The 22,318-nt window shown below is 40.7% G+C and overlaps 1 protein-coding gene across 1 annotated transcript in view; it reads right to left on the reverse strand.

The window, feature by feature from the left end:
- Positions 1-5,766, reverse strand: part of Clspn (claspin) — a 34,144-nt gene extending 28,378 nt beyond the window's left edge. Inside the window, exons 1-3 of the mRNA XM_003471398.5 lie at positions 5,635-5,766; positions 1,888-1,996; positions 916-1,361 (exon numbers count right to left, since the gene is read on the reverse strand). Of these exons, the coding sequence (XP_003471446.3) occupies positions 916-1,361; positions 1,888-1,996; positions 5,635-5,661 (582 nt within the window). The 5' untranslated portion in view covers positions 5,662-5,766. The remainder of the gene's footprint in view (positions 1-915; positions 1,362-1,887; positions 1,997-5,634) is intronic.
- Between the last annotated feature and the right edge of the window lie 16,552 nt (positions 5,767-22,318).

Here is a 22,318-nt window from a genome sequence, read left to right on the forward strand (position 1 = left end):
AAATAGCAAATAGTATAGTGGGTACCAGAGCTTGTGAAGGGGGTGAAGATGAAGAAAAGATGGGTAATGAATAGGTGTGGTGTACAATTGGATAGGATGAAGAACTTCTTTGTTCAACAGCACAGTAGAACACTATGGTTGACAATTAATTAAATATTCAAAATAACCAGTGAGGAGACTTAAAAGTTTGAGGTCAAAAAAAAAAAAAAAGTTTTCTCAAGAAATCTAAAGAGCAAAAAAAAAAGTTTGAAGTCAACCTCAGCAACTTACTTAGTAAGACTCTGTACCCCACAAAAATTGGCTGGGGATATAGCTCAGTATCTTAGCTTTAATCCTGAGTACCGTACAGTACCAGAAGAAATAAAGTCATAGCAGATAGTTTTGTCAACTCCCCTGATCTGATCATTACACATTGTACACATGATTGAAGTATCCTACCATACCCCATAACTACATTATCAATTAAAAATGGAAATATAAACCAGGCATGGTGGTTATACCTATAATGTCAGCTACAATAAAGGTTGCAGCAGGAGGATCACCAAATTCAAGGTCAACCTGCACAACTTAGCAAGATCTTCTCTCAAAATAAAAAGGGCTCCGGATGTAGCTGCTCAGTACTCCCTAGGTTCAATCTCTGAGATACACACACACACACACACACACACACGCACGCACACAATTTATATAACATGAATAAAGACTGCATTACATAGTTAAGAAATATAATGCACCTTGTCGGGTGTGGTGGCTCATGCCTGTAATCGTAGCACTAGGGAGGCTGAGGCAGGAGGATTGTTGTGAGTTCGAGACCAGCCTGGGCTACAACAAAGTGAGCTCAAGGCCAGCCTGAACTGCACAGAGAGACCCTGTCTCAAAAAAAAAAAAAGAAAGAAAGAAAGAAATATAATGCACCTCATTTTTTGTTTTCTTCTTTTTTAACTGCCTAATTTTTTCCATCTTTCTCTCCTCTTTCTCAAGTCTTCTCTTTGATTTTACTTTTGCTTTTCTGCCAGTTCGTTCTTTATCGTGTACAGATTTTTTGGAAGTCTTTTTGTCATTGGTAAAGTCCACAGAGTTTCCAGATTGGAGACTCAGCTCTAAGCAAGGTGTCTCTTGAGTTTTAGGATTTTCTTGATACGAAGACTCCTCTGTGTTACTTTCATCACTGTCAGCTAGAGTTTTGTAAATCCTTTTGATTTTTCCACTTTTTCCAGGATATAGGTTCTCTTTCTCATTCTCAACACTGTCATAGGTAGTTTCCTCTGGAGTAGCATTTGTGTCCTCTGTTTCAGAATCACTGTATTGTATCACCTTCCTGCTCTTCAACTTCTTACTCGTGAATATCTCTTCATCTGAATCTGGAGAAAACAATTTTTTAAGAAGGCATACAATCATTTAGCCTTTCACCTAGTTCTATTACTTCTCAAAAATACACTCCATTATATAAGTCATATATCACCTTGTGAAATTATGTAACTACCATTAAAAACTGATTGCAGTGAAGTACATCTAAAAATATGTTGTGAAAAACATTTTCCCTGGAAAAATGTTTCTTGCTGAGAAGTGTAATTATATATATTTATAATGTGTAAAGTTGCTCTAATCCTTCTGGCAGGTGTCAAAAAATCCTTTTATCATAGGATGAATGCATTCAGCCAGGCAATGTGGTAGCTATTGGGCATTTTATACGTTCAACAATATAACAGAAATGGATATTTTTAAAAAGGTGTAATCATTGTTATTTTGCTTTTATAATAAAATAAGTAATAAAGTTGGGGCATTCACAATTTAATATACCAAGAGAATAAAGAAACTAATCCAATACCTTTACAACCCCGGCTCCCAAATTCTAGTCTTAAAATTAAAGTTCTCAATATTACAAACCTCTTTCGCTCAAAGGCTCAATTGTTTCAAAACTGCCTTGTCCACTGTCTGAAGGACTGTCTGCTTCTTCTTGTGAAATGAGATTTAGATCATTGATTTCTAGATGAATCTAGAAAATAAGAATAAACTTTCTATTAACCAGGACAAGACCGAGAATTTCCAGTACATACTGCTACACAAATCATGAGGTTGTCAAGCTGAAATAAGAATCAGTACAATGGTTTAATGAAGTAATGACATGTAGCTACTGAACAAAAAACAAAATGCTACACATTTAAAGGATGCTAACAGAACCAACTTTTTAATTATAATCATTATACAATTCTAATTGTCCAAATTAATGGTATTCACTGAGACTTTCATACACAAATACACATCACATCCATCTACCCTTGCCCTCTCCCTTCCTACGCCCTAGCAATCCTTTTACTTTCAATTCATCTTTTTTTTCCCCTGAGTTTTTCATTTTTGCCTTTTTGAGACAGGTCTCACCATGTGGTTCAGTCAGGGCTTGAGCTCACTTTGTAGCCCAGGCTGGTCTTGAATTTGCAACAATCCTCCTGCCTCATCTCCCTTGTGCTGGGATTACAGACGTGCAACATCACATCCAGCTTTTCTGAGCTTTTATATATAAGAGTAAGTAATATTTATATTTCTGTGTTTGGCTTATATTGCTTAACATGATGTCCTCCAGTTCCACCCATTTCCCTGCAAATGATAGGATTTCATTTTCTTTGACTGAATAATATTCAATTGGGTACACCACAGTGTCACTATCCATTCATATCTTCACAGATACCTTGGCTTATTCCATCTCTTAGCCAGTGCAATAAACACAGGTAAGCAGGTATCTCTTAATTTAATGTACCAAGAAAATCATGAAATTAATCCAGACTTGATTTTCAAGAACCAACTCTCAGTAATGATAAATAAATAAAAAGAATCAACCATTTATTATGCTTCTTTGTATGACCTATTCATTAGTATGCTCAAATAACTGGTGAAGGGAACTGTTCTTTCAGAGAAATATCCTACTTAAAAAGAAATGACAGAATTAGACATCTCAATTTTAGCAACCATTGAAAAAAACAGACCTTGCTGGGGATTTAGCTCAGTGGCTAAAGTGCCTGCCTGATAAGTGCAAGATCATGAGTTCGAGCCCCAGTACCAAAAAAAAAAGAAAAGAGAATAACAGACCTAGGTAATGATCATTAATTGCTGCTGACACTACCAGGAGAGAAACAACCAGACACTATTATAGCCTAATAGAAGTAACCAATACCACCTAGAAAACATTCTTGTAAGAACAATCAAATCTTAAACTCTAGACATAACTAGCCATTTTTACAAAATAGAGGGAACATAGAAACGTCAAATAGTAGAGATACAACCCAGAAGTGAGAAACTCTACAGGACAATATAGATGGTAAAAGAACAGAGGGAGTGGGACCCTATAGATTAAAAGGATTAAACTGGGCATGGTGGCACACATTTATAATCCCAGCTACTCACAAGGCTGTGGCAAGGCGGACTGCATTTTTTGCCAGTCTGGACAACTTAGCAAGACCTTGTCTTTTAAAAGGGCTGGGGGGCTGGGGATTTAGCTCAGCGGCACAAGCACCTGCCTTGCAAGCAGCAGTAGTGAGTTCGATCCCTGGTACCGATAAAAAGAAAAAAAAAAAAAAAAAAAAAAGGGCTGGGGATGGGCCAGGGATTTAGCTCAGTGGCATAAGCACCTGCCTGGCAAGTACAAAGTTATAAGCCCAATCCCTTGTACCAAAACGGGGAGGGAGGTGGGGATGTTCCCCCATTCCAAAAAATTCAATCCCCATTTCCAAAAAATAAACACACATATACATAGACAACTGCAATATTTAAGACTTTGAATACTGATTCAAACAAAAATGAAAACATGTGAGTCAAAAAAATCTGCACACTGACTAGATGTTTTATAGGTGTGGTAATGTTTAATAATACTGTGGTTATCATTTTGGGGGATGCCTTTGTCTTTTAGGAACACATATTGAAATATCTGCAGGTGAAAAGCTTCATGTCTGAGATTTTCTTATAAATAATCCAGTGAAGAGGGAAAGAAACTAAGTGAACAAGGGAAGAAACAAACCAAGATTGGCCATGATTTAATAACAGACAACACTGAGTGATGGGTTTATTATACCAAGCTTTCTACATTTATACATATTTGTAAACCTCTAATGAAAAAGGCTCAAAAAGTCACAAAAATCTAAGAGGAGAGTTAGATGATATGATCAATACATAAGTAACCAATCTGACCCTATAAGCCAGGTCTCTTACTTCCCCATCAGGGTTTTAATCAACTTATTAATAAGGAGGAAAATATTAACATCTGTAACATAACAGGGCACAAACTTCACCTAATGATTTCTCGAAAATCAAACCAATTTGAATGCCTGGCACAATTGTTAAAGTAATAACTAAAGATAACGTGCATAGGAATCATGGAAGATTGACACTTACAGTAGTATGTGCTGATTACCTTTCAACAACTCAAAACGGTAAAACACTATTGGTTTTATTTACTCAGTTGAGGTAACTGCACAGTTTAATACCAGCTTAACACACTGATGTCCTTAGTAATCAATCTGTTCCAGGTAATTTGCAGCAGTACTAGCAATGTTAAAGGAATTCAGTGAGGCAGAGAGGTTTCAAAAAAGTATTAATACAGATGAATAAATCTTAATGCAGTATGTTTAGAAAAACCAAAATAGCAAACTATGCTTCATGAGGTCTGCTCCATGCTTTCCGAAATAGTTTTATTGGAACTGGAGCTTTTTTTTTTTTTTTTTTACTGGATTAGTGAGATGAACCAGGATTCTGCAGGAAGATACTGTCATTTAAAAGTCTACCAGGTGTGGTAGCCATCCCTGCCTGTAACCCCAGCATTGGATAGGCTGAGGCAGGAGAGGCAGGAGTTGGAGGTCAGCCTAGGCAGTTCAAGGCCAGCCTTAAACACATACCCTGCTGTTTCAAAAAACAGAAAAACAAAACAAAGTCTATCATTAATTTTTGTTTACAGGTGCTATAGATTTAACCCAGGAGTGTTCTATCACTGAACTTAACACCTTTCCTTTTTTAGACAGGATCTTGCTAAATTGCCTAGGCCGACTTCGAACTCGCCAGCTTCCTGCCTCAGCACCGAGTCGTCGGATTACAGACGTCGGCCTCTGTGCCAAACTTAATTTTTTAAATTGTATTATGTATAATTCAAATGAGATTACTGGGCCTTTCGGTGCTACTTTAAATTTTGCTCCCAAGAAGAACCTGAAAATGGATGTTTTTCCATGCCCAATTCTGCCAATGAGCCGTCAGCCACCAGTCAGTACCCGGTCGAAAAAGGCCCAGGCCCAATTTTGAGCTTCCTAATGTGTTGGCCCAGTGTTTACAAAGCTCCTGCCCCGCAGCCGGAAGGGCTTCTTTGCGGGTACTGCAGGAGGAGCTCCTGCGCCAGGAAACGCGCCCAAGGGAAAGGCGGCCTGCTGAAGGAGCTGGGCCGCCAGCCCGGCGTGCCCCAGACCGCAGAGCCCCGCGGCCGCCCGGACCCAGCGCGGGAAGACGACGGGGAACCCACGCGAGGCCGCGGGCCCATTCTGCCGAGCCGAAGCCAGTGCGGCGCACGGCGGGAGCTGTAGTCCTTCCGCCCCGCGCGACCCAGTCCCACCCCTCCGTGCGGTTCTGCAGACCGGGTGGGAGTCGTGAGCATAAACTCACCTCGGAACCAACCTCGCCCGTCATCATTCCCGTCTCCCCTGTGTTCTGCTCCGGGGGAAGCTGTCTCTGGTTCCCCCTCCTACAGGGGAGCTACTCCCGCCGTCTCCAGTAGGGCGGGCAGCGCAGTTCGAGTTTTCCCGCCCAGCCGCACTGGAGGCTCCACCCTCTATGATTTGTACCAATCCAAAAGAGGCTTTCCAGACGAGGCCCCACCTCCATACGTTCCACCAATCACGAAGCGCCTCTGGCCGGCGCACCTAATATTCTCTAGGTTGGTTTGGCGGGTCCGGATGTCTTGTCAACAGAATCCTGGGGGTTGTTGGTGTCTTTGACATTTGACCTTTGCCATAGTTTGAATGATCTCACCGAGGGCAATTTAAAGAGTGAGTGATCCAAACTGAAAAATAATCTGCAAATAGTCCTAGGCATGCAGGGTCTTTTTCTGAGAGACTCCAAGGCCCCATGGTGATTATCTCCACTAACTGCACACCTGGAGCATCAAGATTCTGTTGCCTCTTTTTGTACATAACACTTATAACTAAATATTAAAAAAAAAAAAAAAAGTTTTGCATGCTGCTCAAGTACCAAAAATTGTCATTGGATAATCTTTATTCACTTAGTGTATTTAGGATTAATTTGAGATTACAGAAAGTATTCACTAAAGTAAAAGCTTTGGAGTAAGGCTTTACCTTCTCAGTTTTGCCACTATGTGGGGATTTTGTTTGTTTGGTTTGGTTTTTTAATCTTTCTGGGGCAGTTCTCTGTCCTTTGTTTTCCCTAGTATGTATCCAGGCAAGGCTAACCTCTTCTGACTCTATTACCCCAGCTCCTTTCCCTTCTGGCTTGATGGGTCAGGAAACTGCAAGGTACTTTTCAAGATTACTGTTAAGGAAGTAGTCAGAGAACACAAGGAAAGAGCTCAGAGTATTTGCCGTTCCACTTTGTGCCCCTTGGCCATATCCACTGATAAAGTGACCAGCTAGGCCACATTTCCCACAGGATTTCCAATTTTAGCAATGGAAGTTCTATACCCTGGAAGCCTCCTTAGTCATAGACTTACTGGATGATCGGTCATCCTATCCATTGCCCTCCCCTTCCAAGTTTCCAGATTTAGCTGAATTCAGCTAAAAAGCTTCTGCACTCTCCTTCTTTTGTGCACTTTCTCACCACCTCTCAAGCTTCTTCTGCCCCAAAGATTCCATCCAACATGAATAATGAGTAGAAAGGGGTGAGCTAGGAAAGGAAACTCTTTTATGAATTTTTATTGTAGTAAAATATACATAATATAAAATTTGCCATCTTAACTACTTTTTATTTTATTTTAGGAACTGGGGATTGAACCCGAGACTTACAATGCCCCTCTGCTATGCCCTGGAGTCAGCTGCCTATGGATTGATATCTCTACAACCTGTAAGCTAAATAAACTTTTCCCCTTTTAACTTTTGGTTTGGAGGATTTTGTCTCAGCAGTGAAAAATGTAGCTAAAACAATAGCTGAATCTTTTGACTAATGAACATGGCATATTGTGATAGTTAACTGTGTCAGTTTGAGTAAGAAATGTCCAACTAAATTGAATCAGCATAGTTCTGGGTGTGGCTGAAGGGATTCACTGAAGACAGAAGACCCACCCAGGGTGTAAGTGACACCAACCAACAGGCTTGCCACCTGAATGGAATAAAAGGGACACTAAGAAGGAAGGCTCAATTCTGTTTCCTCAGAGGAGCTCCAGTCTTCTCCTTCACTTTCACCTTGGACATCAACTCCTGGCTTCTAGCCCATTCTTCAGTCTTCAGTTGCAGAACCTTTGGCCTCCTGATATGAGCTTGGTCAGGACACTGCAGTGAGCTCTAGGCCTTCACCTGGCCCCTGTGGCTCTCCAGGCAGTCCTTTCGCATTTTTCCACACCTGACTCTGGAGGCAGCCTTTTTATAGTGACAGGCAAGGTGGTGGATAGTTAAGATGGTGTTTTGGAGCCAATTGCCCCTTCTACTACCCCAGTGTCACTCAACTTCATGTGCATTTCTGTGAAGAGACAGCTGGTTAATTAGAAAGATGGTGAGGGGTTAAACAGTTTCTTAAAGACCTTGTAAGAAAGGGAGTTGCAGAGTGTGAAACCCTTATAAACTCCCAAGGAACTGGTCATCCCACAGATCCAGAATGGCTACTGCAGGCAGCCCTTGGCCCAAACCCTTTGACCATTCGGGAGAGTACTGTCCCAGACTGTGACGCAGTTCTATGAGGAATCCAAGATGTCTCTAGAGGAAGAAAATAATGCAAGTGTTGATCCTAGGCACACTATCTTCATGATCCAGAAAGGATGCATCCCTCAATGGAAAAAAAGTGAACAGTGAGCCCTGGCTGAGCCAGAGCCAGAGATTGATTATGAGGCAGTCCCTGTGGAACCCTATGGGTTGGCCATGATGCAGGGCATGGGCTGGAAACCTGGAAAGATCATTGGCTGAACTTTTCAATCAAGTGGGCAAGCCCAGTGTAAACTCTAAAGCCCCCAAGGGGTTAGGAATGGGTGCCAACCTGACCAAAGCCCAGGCATTTGCTTTCATTGCCTGCTGCTTCCCACCAAAGCCAGATGGGGAGCAAGAGAATGATAAGGAAGACCAAACTGAAGGGGCTGCTGCCTGGAGGCACTGTGGTGGTTCTTTCTGGCCCTCATCAACACCTCTATGGGAAGGGGGAAGGCCTTGATCCTGACAATGTGCAGGTCATGGATCATCTAGCAATGGGCTATCATATACCAACTGTTAGCAACCTGTGACCTGTACCCCAGCAGAAGTTTGACAAGAATTTCTTGCACCCAGTCCAGGTCCAGATGAGCAGAACTTGCTCTGTACAACACATTAGAACAGCTTTATTATGGAAGGCGCTCCAAAGTGAAAACTTGCATGGCCAGCAGGAGGACACAGAGAGGGAATGGAAACACCCTGTAGATAAGAAAAAAAAGCAACCAGCAGGAGTCAGCACTGGCTGCACAGGGACCAGTGTGTACAGTTCTTGGTCAAGCTACACAGGGTGGCCAGTGTAACAACACTAAGATGGGGCTGGGGATTTAAATCAGTGGCATAAGCGCCTGCCTTGCAAGCAGACAGTCGTGAGTTCAGTCCCTCGTACCAATAAAAAAAAATAAAATAAAAAAATAAAAAAAACACCAAGATGATGCTTGAAGAGGTCCTGAGCCCAGATACACATACATACCTGCAGGACAGATGAAGGCTAAACCCTGGAAGATGTGAAGGAGACATGCTATACACCTGGTTGCCAAGGTTGAAGTTGATTATGTAATGGTGGTGCTGGGACCACAGGCTGGAAAGGGGGGACATCTGCTGGGCAAAGACCCAGCATGGAGCAGGCTTTCAAGCAACTGAAGAGAACCATTTGGTGGAGCTTCAGTAAAAAACTGTGTGCCGGTACATGGGCCCCAGTGACTCAGATGAAGACTGACCATGAGACAACTCCCATCCTACAAGCTGTTAATAGGTTAAAAAAAAATTTTTTTTTTGTCTTTTTCCTTTTTATCGGTATCAGAGATCAAACTCATGACTGCCTGCTTGCAGGGCAGGCGCTTATGCCGCTGAGCTAAATCTCCAGCCCCTAAAATTTTTTTTTAGTTTATGAGACAATAAAACAAAATTTCAGGGGCTGGGGAATTAGCTCAGTGGCATAAGCACCTGCCTTGCAAGCAGGCGGTTGTGAGTTCGATCCCTGGTACCGATAAAAAGAGAAAAAGAAAAAAAAAATTTCATAACAGAAAAACAAACTGATTTACTGTTGTATGATATCTAAAAGCACTCATCTCCCCACAGGTCACAATACTGTTGTTTTGTTTCCAGAGTATCATGAAATGCAAATAAATATTTGGTTTAAATGGTTTTTAAAACTCAATTCTTAAGACACAGGCCATGAGGGGGCTGGGGATTTAGCTCAGCGGCATAAGTGCCTGCCTTGCAAGCAGGCAGTCCTGAGTTCGAGACCTGGTACCGGTAAAAACGAAAAAGAAAAAAAAAAAAAAAAAAAAAGACAGGCCATGAAAAAAATAAATCATGAAACTGAACTTGCTCAGCTCACTCCTAAGTGTTCTATCTATAGAACACTTTGGTTTGCCCCTGGCCACACAAACCAAAGCAGACACAAAAGTTTAAGAAGGTTGGAAAAGCCAGGCATGATGGCTCACGCCTGTAATCCCAGCACTCGAAAGGCTGAGGCAGGAGGATCCTGGTGAATTTGAGACCAAACTGAGCTACAAAGTGAGACCTGACCTGCATAGTGAGACCCTGTCTCAAAAAGACAACAACAAAAAAAAAAGGAAAAAAAGAAAGACAAAGAAAAAAAGAAAAGAAACAAAGCCCATCATGGTGGGCTGCTATAACCCCAGCACTAAGGCAGGAAGATTATGAATTAGAGTCCATCCTAGGATACATAGCAAGGCTCTACATAAATTGCTTTACTTCTTTTTCTGAAAACTGAGAAAGCCTAACATGTTACATTTTTACTACTACTATTTCTCTAGAGTAAAGTTTGAAAACTTCTTGCATTTTTAATGTCCTGAACTAGTACATCTCCATCCCTGGGGAAGCACTGCCACCAGTTGGCAGGTCTTGGTCATGTCATTCCATCTATTATCTGTAACCACTTTGCTAAACTTTTTGGGGAATATGGATGGTTGGAGATTTTTTTTTTTTTTTTTTTTTTTTTTTTTTTTTTTGTCTTTTGAGACGGAGTCTCTCTGTGCAGTTCAGGCTGGCCTTAAGCTCACTTTGTAGCCCAGGCTGGTCTCAAACTCCCAACGATCCCCCTGCCTCAGCCTCCCTGAGTGTTGGGATTATAGGCATGAGCCACCATGCCCAGCTGGGTTGGGGATCATTTTAAGATTACTCAGAGCTGGGGATTGGGGATTTAGCTCAGCGGCATAAGTGCCTGCCTTGCAAGCAGGCAGTCGTGAGTTCGATCCCTGGTACCGATAAAAACGAAAAAGAGCAAAAAAAAAAAAAAAAAATGAACTGGCATTCCTGTAGCTGGCACAGGGAGGAGAAAGCATTCCAAGAGTGTGTAGAGCCTTGCTAAATCCGTATTGTGTTTGGGGAACTGAAAGTAGGTCAGTAAGACTGAGTATAGTATGTTTATAGGATTTGAGGAATGACCAGAAAGAAGGCTGAAAGTTACACAGGGAACAAAAGGTCTGGAATGTCATCCCTAGAGTTTAGCTTTTACATGGAATGAACTAGGCAGCTGGAGAGTGGGGGTGAGGTTATTAAGGAGACTGATATGGCCAGGTGTACACTTGAGACAGATTATTCTAGCCGCACATGATGGATGGATTGGAAAGGGTTTAGAGTAGAGGCAGGAAGACCAGTTTTCTAAGTGGGAGATTATGGAACCTGAACTAGGTCAGTGGTAGTAATAATGGAGAGGAGGAAAAATGGATTGGAAAAAAGAGGCAAAATCAATAAGGCTTTTTAGACGGTTAACTTTGAGAGGTGAAGAGAGGAGAATTGATGTAACAGCGATGGTGCCCACATTTCTGGGCAGATGAATAATGATTGTGCTATATCCACCCAATCTGAGAATGTGAAACACTAATTAAAAATTCAGATTCTCTTTAACTTGCAGTGGTTCACATGTGTCCCAAGTGAAGCCATTTCCCTTAGCTCTTCTGATGACTAGAGATGCCCAGGCCCACACCCTCCACTTCATTTTCAAACTTCTATCCTCACAGCACCCAAAAGCTCAGCACAGTTGCTGTTTGTCTCCCATTCACATATTTCCTCTCCCCTTCCCTTTTTCCTTCCTGGCTACCTACCCAGGAAACATGTATAAGAGAAATTCCTCTGTCCTGCCATATTCAATTTTTCCTCTGGTCTTTTACACCAGTTTTTATAAAAATCCAAATATTTTCATGACCCAATCATCCCCTAAACTGCTGTCCGCAGAGCACTAAAATCTTAACTCAGCAACACACAATAGGCTCCAAGATAATATTCAACAGGGGGTGGTGGTTGTCACTGGTTGTCCTAATGACTCAAGCGCTATTAGCATTAAGTAGGTGAGGCCAAGGTTATTAAATCTCAGTGAGAAGTACTTAAATAGGCCAAAAAGGAGAACATTTTAGACAGAAAAAAGAGCAAGAATAAATTTTTAAAAGAAAAGAGCAAGAATAAAGGTACAGAGACAGTAATAATTGTAACATTTTAAAAGAATTATTCAGCCAGTGACTTTGTGGAGTGCATTAGGATAGGAGGGGAAAAAAAATATGGAGTCAGATATAAAAGTTGTCAATTAAATCTAAGATAGTAAGCAACTGCAGTTTTGGAGGCTGTGTATCTGCTAAACACTTGTGAGATTTCAGAGAGTACCAGTTACCATTCTTTGAGGATAAAAATATACATACAAATAAGCTACGTGTAGTGGCACATGCCTGAAATCCTAACTACTAGGAAGGTTGAGGCAGAGGATCTCAAATTCAAAATCAGCCTGGACAATTTAGCAAGACCCTGTCTCAAATATAATTTTCTTTAAAAGAGCTGGGAAGGGGCTGGGGATTTAACTCAGTGGCATAAGCACCTGCCTTGCAAGCAGGTGGTCGTTGTGAGTTGGATCCCGGTACCGATTTAAAAAAAAAAAAGAGCTGGGAACTAGGCATGGTGGCTCACACCTGTAATCCCAGCACTTGGGAGCCTGAGGCAGGAGGATCGTTGTGAGTTCAAGACCAGCCTAGGCTACAAAGTGAGCTCAAGGCCAGCTTGAACTGCACAGTGAGACTGTCTTAAAAAGACAAAAAAAAAAAAAAAAAAAAAAAAAAAAAAAGAGCTGGGAATGTAGCCTAATGGTAGAGAGCACTTTCCTGACATGTACAGGGCTGTAGGTTTGATCTCCAGGACAAGGGCAGTGGGGCGATGGAGAGAAACTGAGACATATATATGCATATTATAAACTCACTAATACGCTAAAAGGTTTATGACTAGAAAGTTTGATATATGTGTATTAACTAATTATCATGTAAACACTGGAGGCTATTAGTTAACATTAGAAGTACCTTAGTAAGAAATAAACTCTTGAGTGGTTAGCTAGTATCTGAGAAATTCCAATAGCAATTACTATAAGAACACCTATCTTTGGGGCTGGGGATTTAGTTCAGCGGCATAAGCACCTGCCTTGCAAGCAGGGGGTCGTGAGTTACATCCCATACTGATTAAAAAACAGAAACAACAACAACAACAACAAAACACCTATCTTTGCCTCCAGTCAGTACTAGAAGCCTGTTAAATACGGCTAGAAATTAGATATGGCTTTTCATGGGTGAAATGAATAGTGTCAAGATGTGTCATTTGGCTAGAAGTGCTGTGTTGTACAGGCACCACTGCCAGCTATGCCTAAGGTATAAGAAAGTAGGGAGCCCAGAAGCTAGATTCCTGGGGCTGATGCTATGGGTGGGACTTCTGCAGTCCTTTTCCCTCCATTCTATCAACTGATTCTGACCAGGAGATTAAATTAATCCTGCTTTGATGTTTTATTTACCTGAAGAAAGGCTTCTATGCAAAGTTCTTGACAAAGTATATATAAAGACCAAGAGCATGAGACTTCACTGAGCTTAAATGTTATATGACTGATTTTGTCTGCTTGTTAATAAATATTTGAGCATGTGGCAGACTTCTTTTTCTTTTTTATCGGTACCGGGGATCGAATTCACAACTGCCTGCTTGCAAGGCATGTGCTTATGCTGCTGAGCTAAATCCCCAGCCCCTTGTGGCAGACTTCTGAGACTTGATTTCATTTGTAATTTACCACTTAGTTTTTTTGTGGGGGTGGGAGTACTAGCAATTGAACCCAAGGTCTTTGCACTGAACCACATCCTCAGTTCTTTTACTTATTTTATTTTTTTCTTTTTTGAGACATGGTTTCTCTATGCAGTTCAGGCTGGCCTTGAGCTCACTTTGTAGCCCAGCCTGGCTTCAAATGTACAGTGGTCCTCCTGATATAGGGGAATGAAACTCCCGACCTACTATGTCTGGTATGAGCTCATGGTCTCTGACATCGAAGAATGAATTTTAGGAACAACCGAAGAAAAGAGTAGAATATATTTATTAAGAGAAAGAAAGCTTCCATCAGAGAGATAGAAGGGGATCCCGAGCAGGTTGCCAAGGGTTCTGTCTTTTCCAGGGACTTTTATAGAGTAAAACCATGGGTTCAAGATGGGGGAAGACTGGGAACTTACAAAGCAGATGGGCATAAGGTAAGACACAACTATAGTTAGCTAATAAGATCAATAGTTTAGATAAATTGATTAAATTGGGGACAAATGGGAAAGCAAGTCACATAGGAGGCGGGCATTCTTGGATCTGTGACTTTTCCCCTAGGGGGATGGGATGGTGACTCCAGGATGATAGGAACTAACTAGAATATCAGTCTTTAGGATGTAGATGCCTTTGTTTGATCCTTTGTCTTGAGGCCTGGCCCACCGCTAGAGGTGTTTGTCTCCCCGCACAGTTGCAAACTATCTGGGCTTCTGCACTGGCTCTTTGAGGACCTAGCCCTGCCTCACTGCCTATAATATTTCTGGCTAACTGGGCTGCCTGCAACACTCCTTCCTCAGCTTCTCAAGTGCTGGGATTAAGAGCATGTGTCACCATGCCCTGCTCCACAGCCCATGTTTTATTTTTATGTTGAAATAGAGTCTTGCTAGATCAGTATTTCCCAGGCTGGGCTCAAACACTGAGTCTGCTTGCCTCAGCCTCAGCCTCAGATTCCTGCTTCCTAATCAGCCTCCCAAGTGCTAGTATTACAAATACACACCACGGAGCTCAGCTCTTGGTAGATTTGAGGGAGGAACATGAGGGTTATCTGTCACTGTTCGAGGTTACTGACTTCTGCCCTCTATCTCTATAATAACAACAAAGAATTCCTGCTCCATAGTTAATAAAAATGTACTAATGTAACATAATTAATAAAGAAGTGGGGTTGAGAATTTAACTCAGCAGCATAAGCACCTGCCTGGCAAGTGCTACATTGTGAGTTTGGTACCAGAGTACCAAAAAAAAAAAAAAAAAAAAAAATTAATAAAGGGAACAAACTAGCTTGAGTCAAGATAGTTTGCCTTGGGTCACAAATTGTTTTTTACCATCATTAAATGCCAAATCAAATTGGGTCTACATCACCAAAGAGAAGCCAACCAATATTGAAACAAGTCAAACAATACAGTGTTTTATGAAGTTGAATTTACTGCAATCTGGAAAATGGATTGGGAAGGAAAGTGCTAGATACAGGAATGCCACTGAGCAATAACTGATGTATTAGGCTATCACCTGGACAGGCCTGGGCCCTGGCTTAAGAGAGATCTTTGTTTAGATACTGGCTCTGCCACTTACTGGCCACACAACTGTAAGGGAAGTCACTTCTCTTTTCTCAGATTCAACCCTGTGCCCCTCCCCTACAAAAATGAAATGGTTAATGTTAAAGCCTCTCACTCACAGACTGGCATGTAGTAAGCAATAAATAAATGCTAATTTCTTCTACCACTATTAAATCATAAGATGGCAATGATGAAATGAAAACAGAAAGATTACCATTCTAGGGGTTTAATCTCTTATCTATCACCGAATATTATAAGCATCGGGTGGGCTATAGTTTGCCACAATTCTCTTGCTCTTTGGTCATGATGAGATCATTTCAAATTAATAAATCTTTCCTAAACAGATCATTTAGTTATATTCAAAATATAAAGATGGTAAAGTAATGAAGAAGTTGCTGTCTGCCTTCAAGGAACTTCTTGTATGTCTATTAATGTATGCTACTCACCCTCAATTCTTCTGCATTACTAGCAGGTCTCCAAATATTGCAACATCAGATTCAACTTTTTTTTTTTTAAACCATACTCATAAGTGAATCAACTTTTTTTTTGATAAATTGATTTTTTATTGTTGTTGTTATTATTCTTTACATAAATAGTATTTTTAGTACCAAGTACATTTATTAGAAAAAAAGAAAATTATGAAATAGCCTCATATCTTTCCTTGAAAAATTAAAAATAAAATTTCTTAAAACATCCAAAAGTCTACTCAAAATGGCTCACAGTGGGTTAATCAAAGTAAAGGCAGGTATAACCTGAGTTGTTGCTTGGCTGAAGTCCGTTTCTCTAGGACAAAAATGCATGGTTTAAAAAAAAAAATGCATGATTTTTCCTCATCATACTAATGAAACAATACAATGTTTAGACATGCATGACATATTTATCTCACTTATAAGTATGTTCTCAAGGTGCATCCATTTACCCATAAAAATGTCTAGTTTATCATTCTTTCTGGCTGAATAGTATTGCATTATATAGAAATACCACATCTTATTTATTCATTCCTCAGTCAATGGGCATTTAGGGTGTTTCCAAGATTTGGCTACTATAAACTATACTGCCATAAACATGGGTGCACAAATATTTCTATGCTCTGATGTTTTTAATTCTTTTAGAAAGATAGCCGAAAGGGGAGTAGTTGGATCCAATGGGACCTCCAATCCTAGTTGTTATTTTTTGTTTGTTTTGGTATCAGGAATCGAACTCATGACCTTACACTTGCAAGGCAGGTGCTTATGCTGCTGAGTTAAATCCCTAACCAATCCTAATTTTTTTGAGGAATCTCCACTCTGATTTCCACAGTGGTTTCACCAGTCTGCATTCCCAGATTCAATTTTGTTTTGTTTTGTTTTGTTTTGTTTTTTCAGTGCTGGGACTAGAATCTAGAGCTTCATGCACACTAGGCAAGTGTTTTACCACTGAACATTTCCAGATCTCCAGATTCCTCTGTTAGTTTTGAAAAAATTGCTGCATGTGTGGTGATACACATGTGTAATCCCAGCATTTAGGAGGCTGAGGCAGGAGGATTATCACTGCTTTAAGGTCAACCTGGCTATGTAGTGAGTTCAGAGACCAGCCTCGAATACGTAACAAGAGCCTGTTGCAAAACAAAAAAAAATATTTTTTTGAAAAGCAACTGATGGGGGCTAGGGGTTTAGCTCAGTGGCATAAGCGCCTGCCTTGCAAGCAGGCAGTCATGAGTTCGATCCCCGGTACTGATAAAAACGAAAAAGACCAAAAAAAAAAAAAGAAAGAAAGAAAGAAAGAAAGAAAAACAACTGATGTATCAGGCACTAGGATAGGTTAAAATGTGAACATGAAAACCTATGAACTGTACACACTCATCCAAACTGCACTGATAATGGAAAATACAAAGAGCATAGCCTTTTCAAGAAAGATTTCAACCTCGAAAAGCACAAGGTTGTGAGTTCAATCCCTGGTACAAAAAAACAAGAAAAGATTTGCTAAGCGTCTATGATCTTTGCAATTTATCTTTTTTTTTTTGTCTTTTTCATTTTTATCGGTACCGGAGATCGAACTCACAACTGCCTGCTTGCAAGGCAGGTGCTTATGCCACTGAGCTAAATCCCCAGCCCCTATCTTTATTTTATTTTATTTTATTTTACACAGTTTTGTTTTGGTTTTTGTTTTTTTGCAACAAGGTCCAGGCTGGCCTCAAACTTGCCCTAATCCTCCTGTCTCAGTCTCCCAAGTACTGATATTACAGGTATGTGCCACCACACCCAGCTCATCTATTTTAGAAAAGCACACTGCAGGCATATAGTTAACTCCTTAGTGCTCTGATTTCTTTAGCAATAAAATGGTGATAATTATATTACCTACTTCATAATGTTGTTAATGATTACCTAATTAACAGAATTATTTTATAAATTATATATAAGTACTTAGAATAGTACTGGTTTATAACAAGCATTGTGAAACCATTATTAGCAACAACAAAAGGATATATGGACAATTATCTGCATTTTTTTTGTATTTTATTTTATTTTTGGTAGGGGGGATTGAATTCACAACCTCATGCTTGCCAGGCAGGTGCTTGTGCCCCATGAGCTAAATCCTCAGCCCTTTATTTTTTTGGTACTGAAAATTGAACTCAAAGCCTTGCGCTTGCCAGACAGGCACTGAACTGCTGAGATATATCCTTGGCCCATGGACAAGGATAAAAATTTAAATTTTCGAGCCAGGTGTGGTGGCTCACACCTGTAATCCCAGCACTCGGGAGGCTGAGGCAGGAGGATCATTGCAAGTTCAAGACCAGCCTAGGCTACAAAGTGAGCTTAAGGCCAGCCTGAACTGCATAGAGAGACCCTGTCTCAAAAAGACAAAAGAATTTTTTAAAAAATAAACTTAAATTATTGGCCTACATTGTCTTTACCTACTCTATACATATGATCTCAGCCTAAAGTTTCCAAATATTTTTCCCAAATAACTTAGAAATTCCTTTTCATAATTACTTTTACTTAAAGGACTTAATACAATTGTACATCTATTCCTACTGTGTGTCACAGACACATGAGGCTTGACCACAAAAAGGAGTCAACCTAAGCTGGCTCCTTGGGAAGTGGAAGATACCTCTGGAATCAGACTGCTGTGAAATAGATGGAGAGAGCAGACAGCAATACTTTTAGCCCCTGAGAAAAGAGAACTCCGGGGGCTGGGGATTTAGCTCAGCGGCATAAGCACCTGCCTTGCAAGCAAGCAGTCGTGGGTCTGATCCCCGGTACCGATAAAAAAGGAAAAAGACAAAAAATTAAAAAAAGAGAACTCCAGAGGCATCAAAAGCTTCAAGAAATGTGGCTTCTACAGGGAACAATATATATCTCTCTGGAAATTTTTCCCCAAAAACTAGAAAAGTGCTAAAAGCACAGAATAGTTGTTTAGGAAAATGGGTGGTTTGAGTTCATATACTTATCTCCTATCCTTGGAGCCCTACACAAATGAGAGCAAATGTATAAAACCAGAGTAGGGGCTGGGGATTTAGCTCAGAGGCATAAGCACCTGCCTTGCAATTGTGTGGTCCTGAGTTCGATCCTTGGTAACGATAAAAAAAGAAAAAGACAAAAAAAAAAAAAAAAAAAAAAAAACAGAGTAAATTCACCATGTCAAAGAAAGAATGGGACAGAGCTAGCCAAGGATGGAAAGATAAAAGCTAAGTGGAAAAATCAGCAGTGCTGAGGAAGCTGTATACTAAGTGTGCAGAAGTGATGATAATGAAAGGCAAGTCACAGAATTCCAGCCAAGCTAAAGAATTAGAGGAACCAAAATCTCAGGTAGAAGGATTCAGGGAGAAGAATGGGTTGAAGACAAGTGAAAAATTTTTTTTTGTCTTTTTCCTTTTTTTTTTTTATGGGTACCGGGGATTGAACTCACGACTGCCTGCTTGCAAGGGAGGCGCTTATGCCACTGAGCTAAATCCCCAGCCCCAAAGACAAGTGAATTAATAGGAAGTCTCTATAAGGATCTATTAGCCTTCTTTTTCCCCCTTTGCAATCTAGCATCTGTCTAATAACTACTTTTTCCTGCAGAGGTCGGGAGGTTTAATCTGTGGAGCAATTTTTTTTTCTTTTCTTTTTTTTTTTATTTAAGAGGAAAAAGAGAAAAACACAAAACAAAACAAAGCGGTGTAAGGGTACACGTAATACAGAACTACAAAAAAAAAAAAAACATAACAGTAAGAAATCACCTGTTAGTAGATTACATATTGTCATCTTGAAAATAGTTGCTCAAATGTGGAGCAATTTTTAAAAAGAAGATTCATTGGGATCTTGCTTTACACAGTAAGTGACAAGATCATATACTTCTTTGTTGACTTTCTCTCTAGCCCCTACAGTGTCCTTTTACTGTGGGTAGACTCCCTGGGCATAAAACAGGGAATGATTCTCCAGAAAAACTTAACATTCTCAGAGAAGTGACCTGAAGGTGGAGCTCCTGTTATAAAAAGCCACCAACTGACAAAGCCACAAATGGATACAGAATTTGAGCCAGGCAAGGTAGTGCATGCCTGTATCCCAGCATGCTGGCTGACTGAGGCAGGAGAAAAATCAACCTCTTAAAACCTAATTCTTTGATGTGAAAGAATAAAGAGTATCATTAGACATTTGAGGAGTGCTTCCAAAATAAATAAGAGAGGACTATTAAAGTAAACAAAAATACAATACAATAAAATAAAAATAATACAATGTTTTTGGGATTTCACACACACACTTCCTTCTAACCTCTCTGGCAATTCCTTCTCACTTTCCTTTGCTAGATCCTCAAGTTCCTGATCATTAAGTGTTACAGTCCAGGCATCAGTATTAGAATCTTGTTTTTTCTTTATCCTCACTCATTATTTTAGTGACATCATATAGCTTTATTGTTCTACATACTATCTATATGCTACTGGGTCCTGTCTTATTTTGTTTTGTGTTACTATATGTTATGGTTTATATTTAAATGTCCCCCAAAGCCTCATGTAGTCACAGAGGAGGCTGCATCTAGTGTTTGTGATTGGTTCATTGTCTAGCTCTAGAATTGATGATGTAAGTACTATACCTGCCCAGGTATAGCCAGCATACAATATAAAGAAGGGAAGGAGGGTTGATTTTTTTTTCTCCCTGTTCACTCTTCTTGCATGTAGCTGCCATGAACAGTTGCCCCTTAGCCATGCCACCCTGCCTTGGAGCCAGCTGAATATGGACTGAAATCTCCAAAATTTGTAAGCTAAAAAAACTTTTCCTTCTGTTATTTTGAGAGTCAAGTGTTTTGTCCCAGGAATGTGAAAAAAGTAACCAAGACAGAATTTGGTACCAGAGGAGGGGGGTTGTTTCTGTTGACTGTTTCAAGAACCTCTGGAAATTTCTCATAGAAAGAATTTGGAAAGGTTTGGAGATGTCACCTAAAGAAGGAGAGCTGATTAAGAGCTGGGGATTTAGCTCAGTGGCATAAGCGCCTGCCTTGTAAGCAGGCAGTCGTGAGTTCGATCCCCGGTACCCATAAAAAGGAAAAAGACAAAAAAAAAAAAAAATAGAAGTAGAGCTGATATACCTTGGACTGTTCTGTATGGGAGATTCTGGTCAGAGCTCAGAAGACCAGAAAACTGGTAAATACCAGGCTGGGAAGGCTTCTACCAGGAAGACAGACTGCACTGGTTGTTAGGCTGCATACAATGTGTGTCATGGCTTGGCAGACAGTTTGTCTGTATTTTGCTCATGTCTAAATACAGAAGAAATTTCAAGGTAGTGGGAATGTTGAGGCAGTGGTATGGCTATTGTTGGGGGTTTTTAGCCACATTTATGTTGAAAATCAAGAGCAAAGTGCCCAGCAGGGTGATTTAAAATGTTTGAGTTTGACCAGAAAGGAAGCTGCAGTAAAACTGTGAACTGTAAAGATGGAGCTGAAATTACTCCCCCCCCCTCCATACTGGGGATCCAACTCACAACTACATGCTTGCAAGGCAGGCGCTTATACCACTGAGCTAAATCCCCAGCCCAGAGCTGAAATCTTGATTGCTGAGAAGAACAAAGAAATTTAAAGATGGCTGAAGGCATCATGGGAAGAGGCAGTGGGTCTCCACCTTTGCAGCCTCAAAACTGCAAAAGTAAAAGATTTTGCTTGAGGGGCTGGAGATTTAGCTCAGCGGCATAAGTGCCTGCCTTGGAAGCAGGCAGTCGTGAGTTCGATCCCTGGTACCAGTAAAAATGAAAAAGACAAAAAAAAAAAAAAAAAAGATTTTGCTTGGAGGAGAAAGCTACTGAGCGCCACGTTCCACAATGGCGGCAGCCACAGTATGTTCCAAAATGGCAGCAGTGGCCACATGAGGTTCCACAATAATGGCGGCCACCAAGTTCCAGAATGGAGGTGGCATAGCAAATCTGTTCCCCCCAATCCTGCAATCAACCCCTACAGCCAAGAGAGAGAAAAGACTAGCTACTGCTCCAGCTGACAGCAGACCATGGCTCTATCCACATGACGCTGGTTTTAGGCACATGAAGAGTGTATGAATTCTGAGGTTAAAAAGGCTTCTACTCAGCTGGGGATTTAGCTCAATGGCTTAAGTGCCTGCCTGGCAAGTGTAAGGCTGTGAGTTTAGTCCCCGGTACCAAAAAAAAAAAAAAAAAAAAAAAAAAAAGGCTTCCACTCTGCTTTCAGAAGGCCTGGGAGGCCAGGCAGTGTGCCCATGAAAGGGCAATGTGTGAAGCTATGAGTTTGAAGCCAAAAGTGCAGTGGAAAATCCAAATTTTGGAAAGCCAGGAATGTGGATTGTCTAAGAAAAGCTGTAAAGGTTGGGGATTTAGCTCAGCAGCGTAAGCACTCCCCTGGCAAGCGTGAGGTCATGAGTTTGATCCCCAGTACGAAAAAAAGAAAAGAAAAGCTGTAAGGAGAGAGCAAAGCAGGCCTAAAAGAGAAGCCGTGGTAGCTAAGACCACTGGAAGTGCCAGGGGGGGAGTCACTCAAGCCTTTTGGAGCTCATAACCAGATTGCTTCAGATGCTCAACATGAAACTCTAGGACTTAATGTTTGCCCTGCTGGATTTTGGACTTCCTTTGGTCCCATTCCTTTGTATTCTCTTGTTTGTGTCCTTTGAAATGATAATGCTTATCTTGTGTGATTGAATGTTGGAAGTGTTTAACTTTGTTTTCATTTGTACAGTGAGTTTCAGCTGAGAGTTTGCCTTAGATCTCAGTGGAGACCTGGGACTTGAGCTTTTCAGCCATTCTGAAACTGTTAGGACTTTGGCAACTCTTGGAGATGGACTAAATGTCTTTTGCATAAAGAATGTGCGTGAGTCTTTGAGGGGCCAGGGATGGAATGTCATGGTTTAAGGTT

The sequence above is a fragment of the Cavia porcellus genome, unplaced genomic scaffold (genome assembly GCF_034190915.1).
Source record: "Cavia porcellus strain 051 isolate PalLab524CR breed Dunkin Hartley unplaced genomic scaffold, mCavPor4.1 scaffold_25, whole genome shotgun sequence".
Lineage (NCBI taxonomy): Eukaryota > Metazoa > Chordata > Mammalia > Rodentia > Caviidae > Cavia > Cavia porcellus.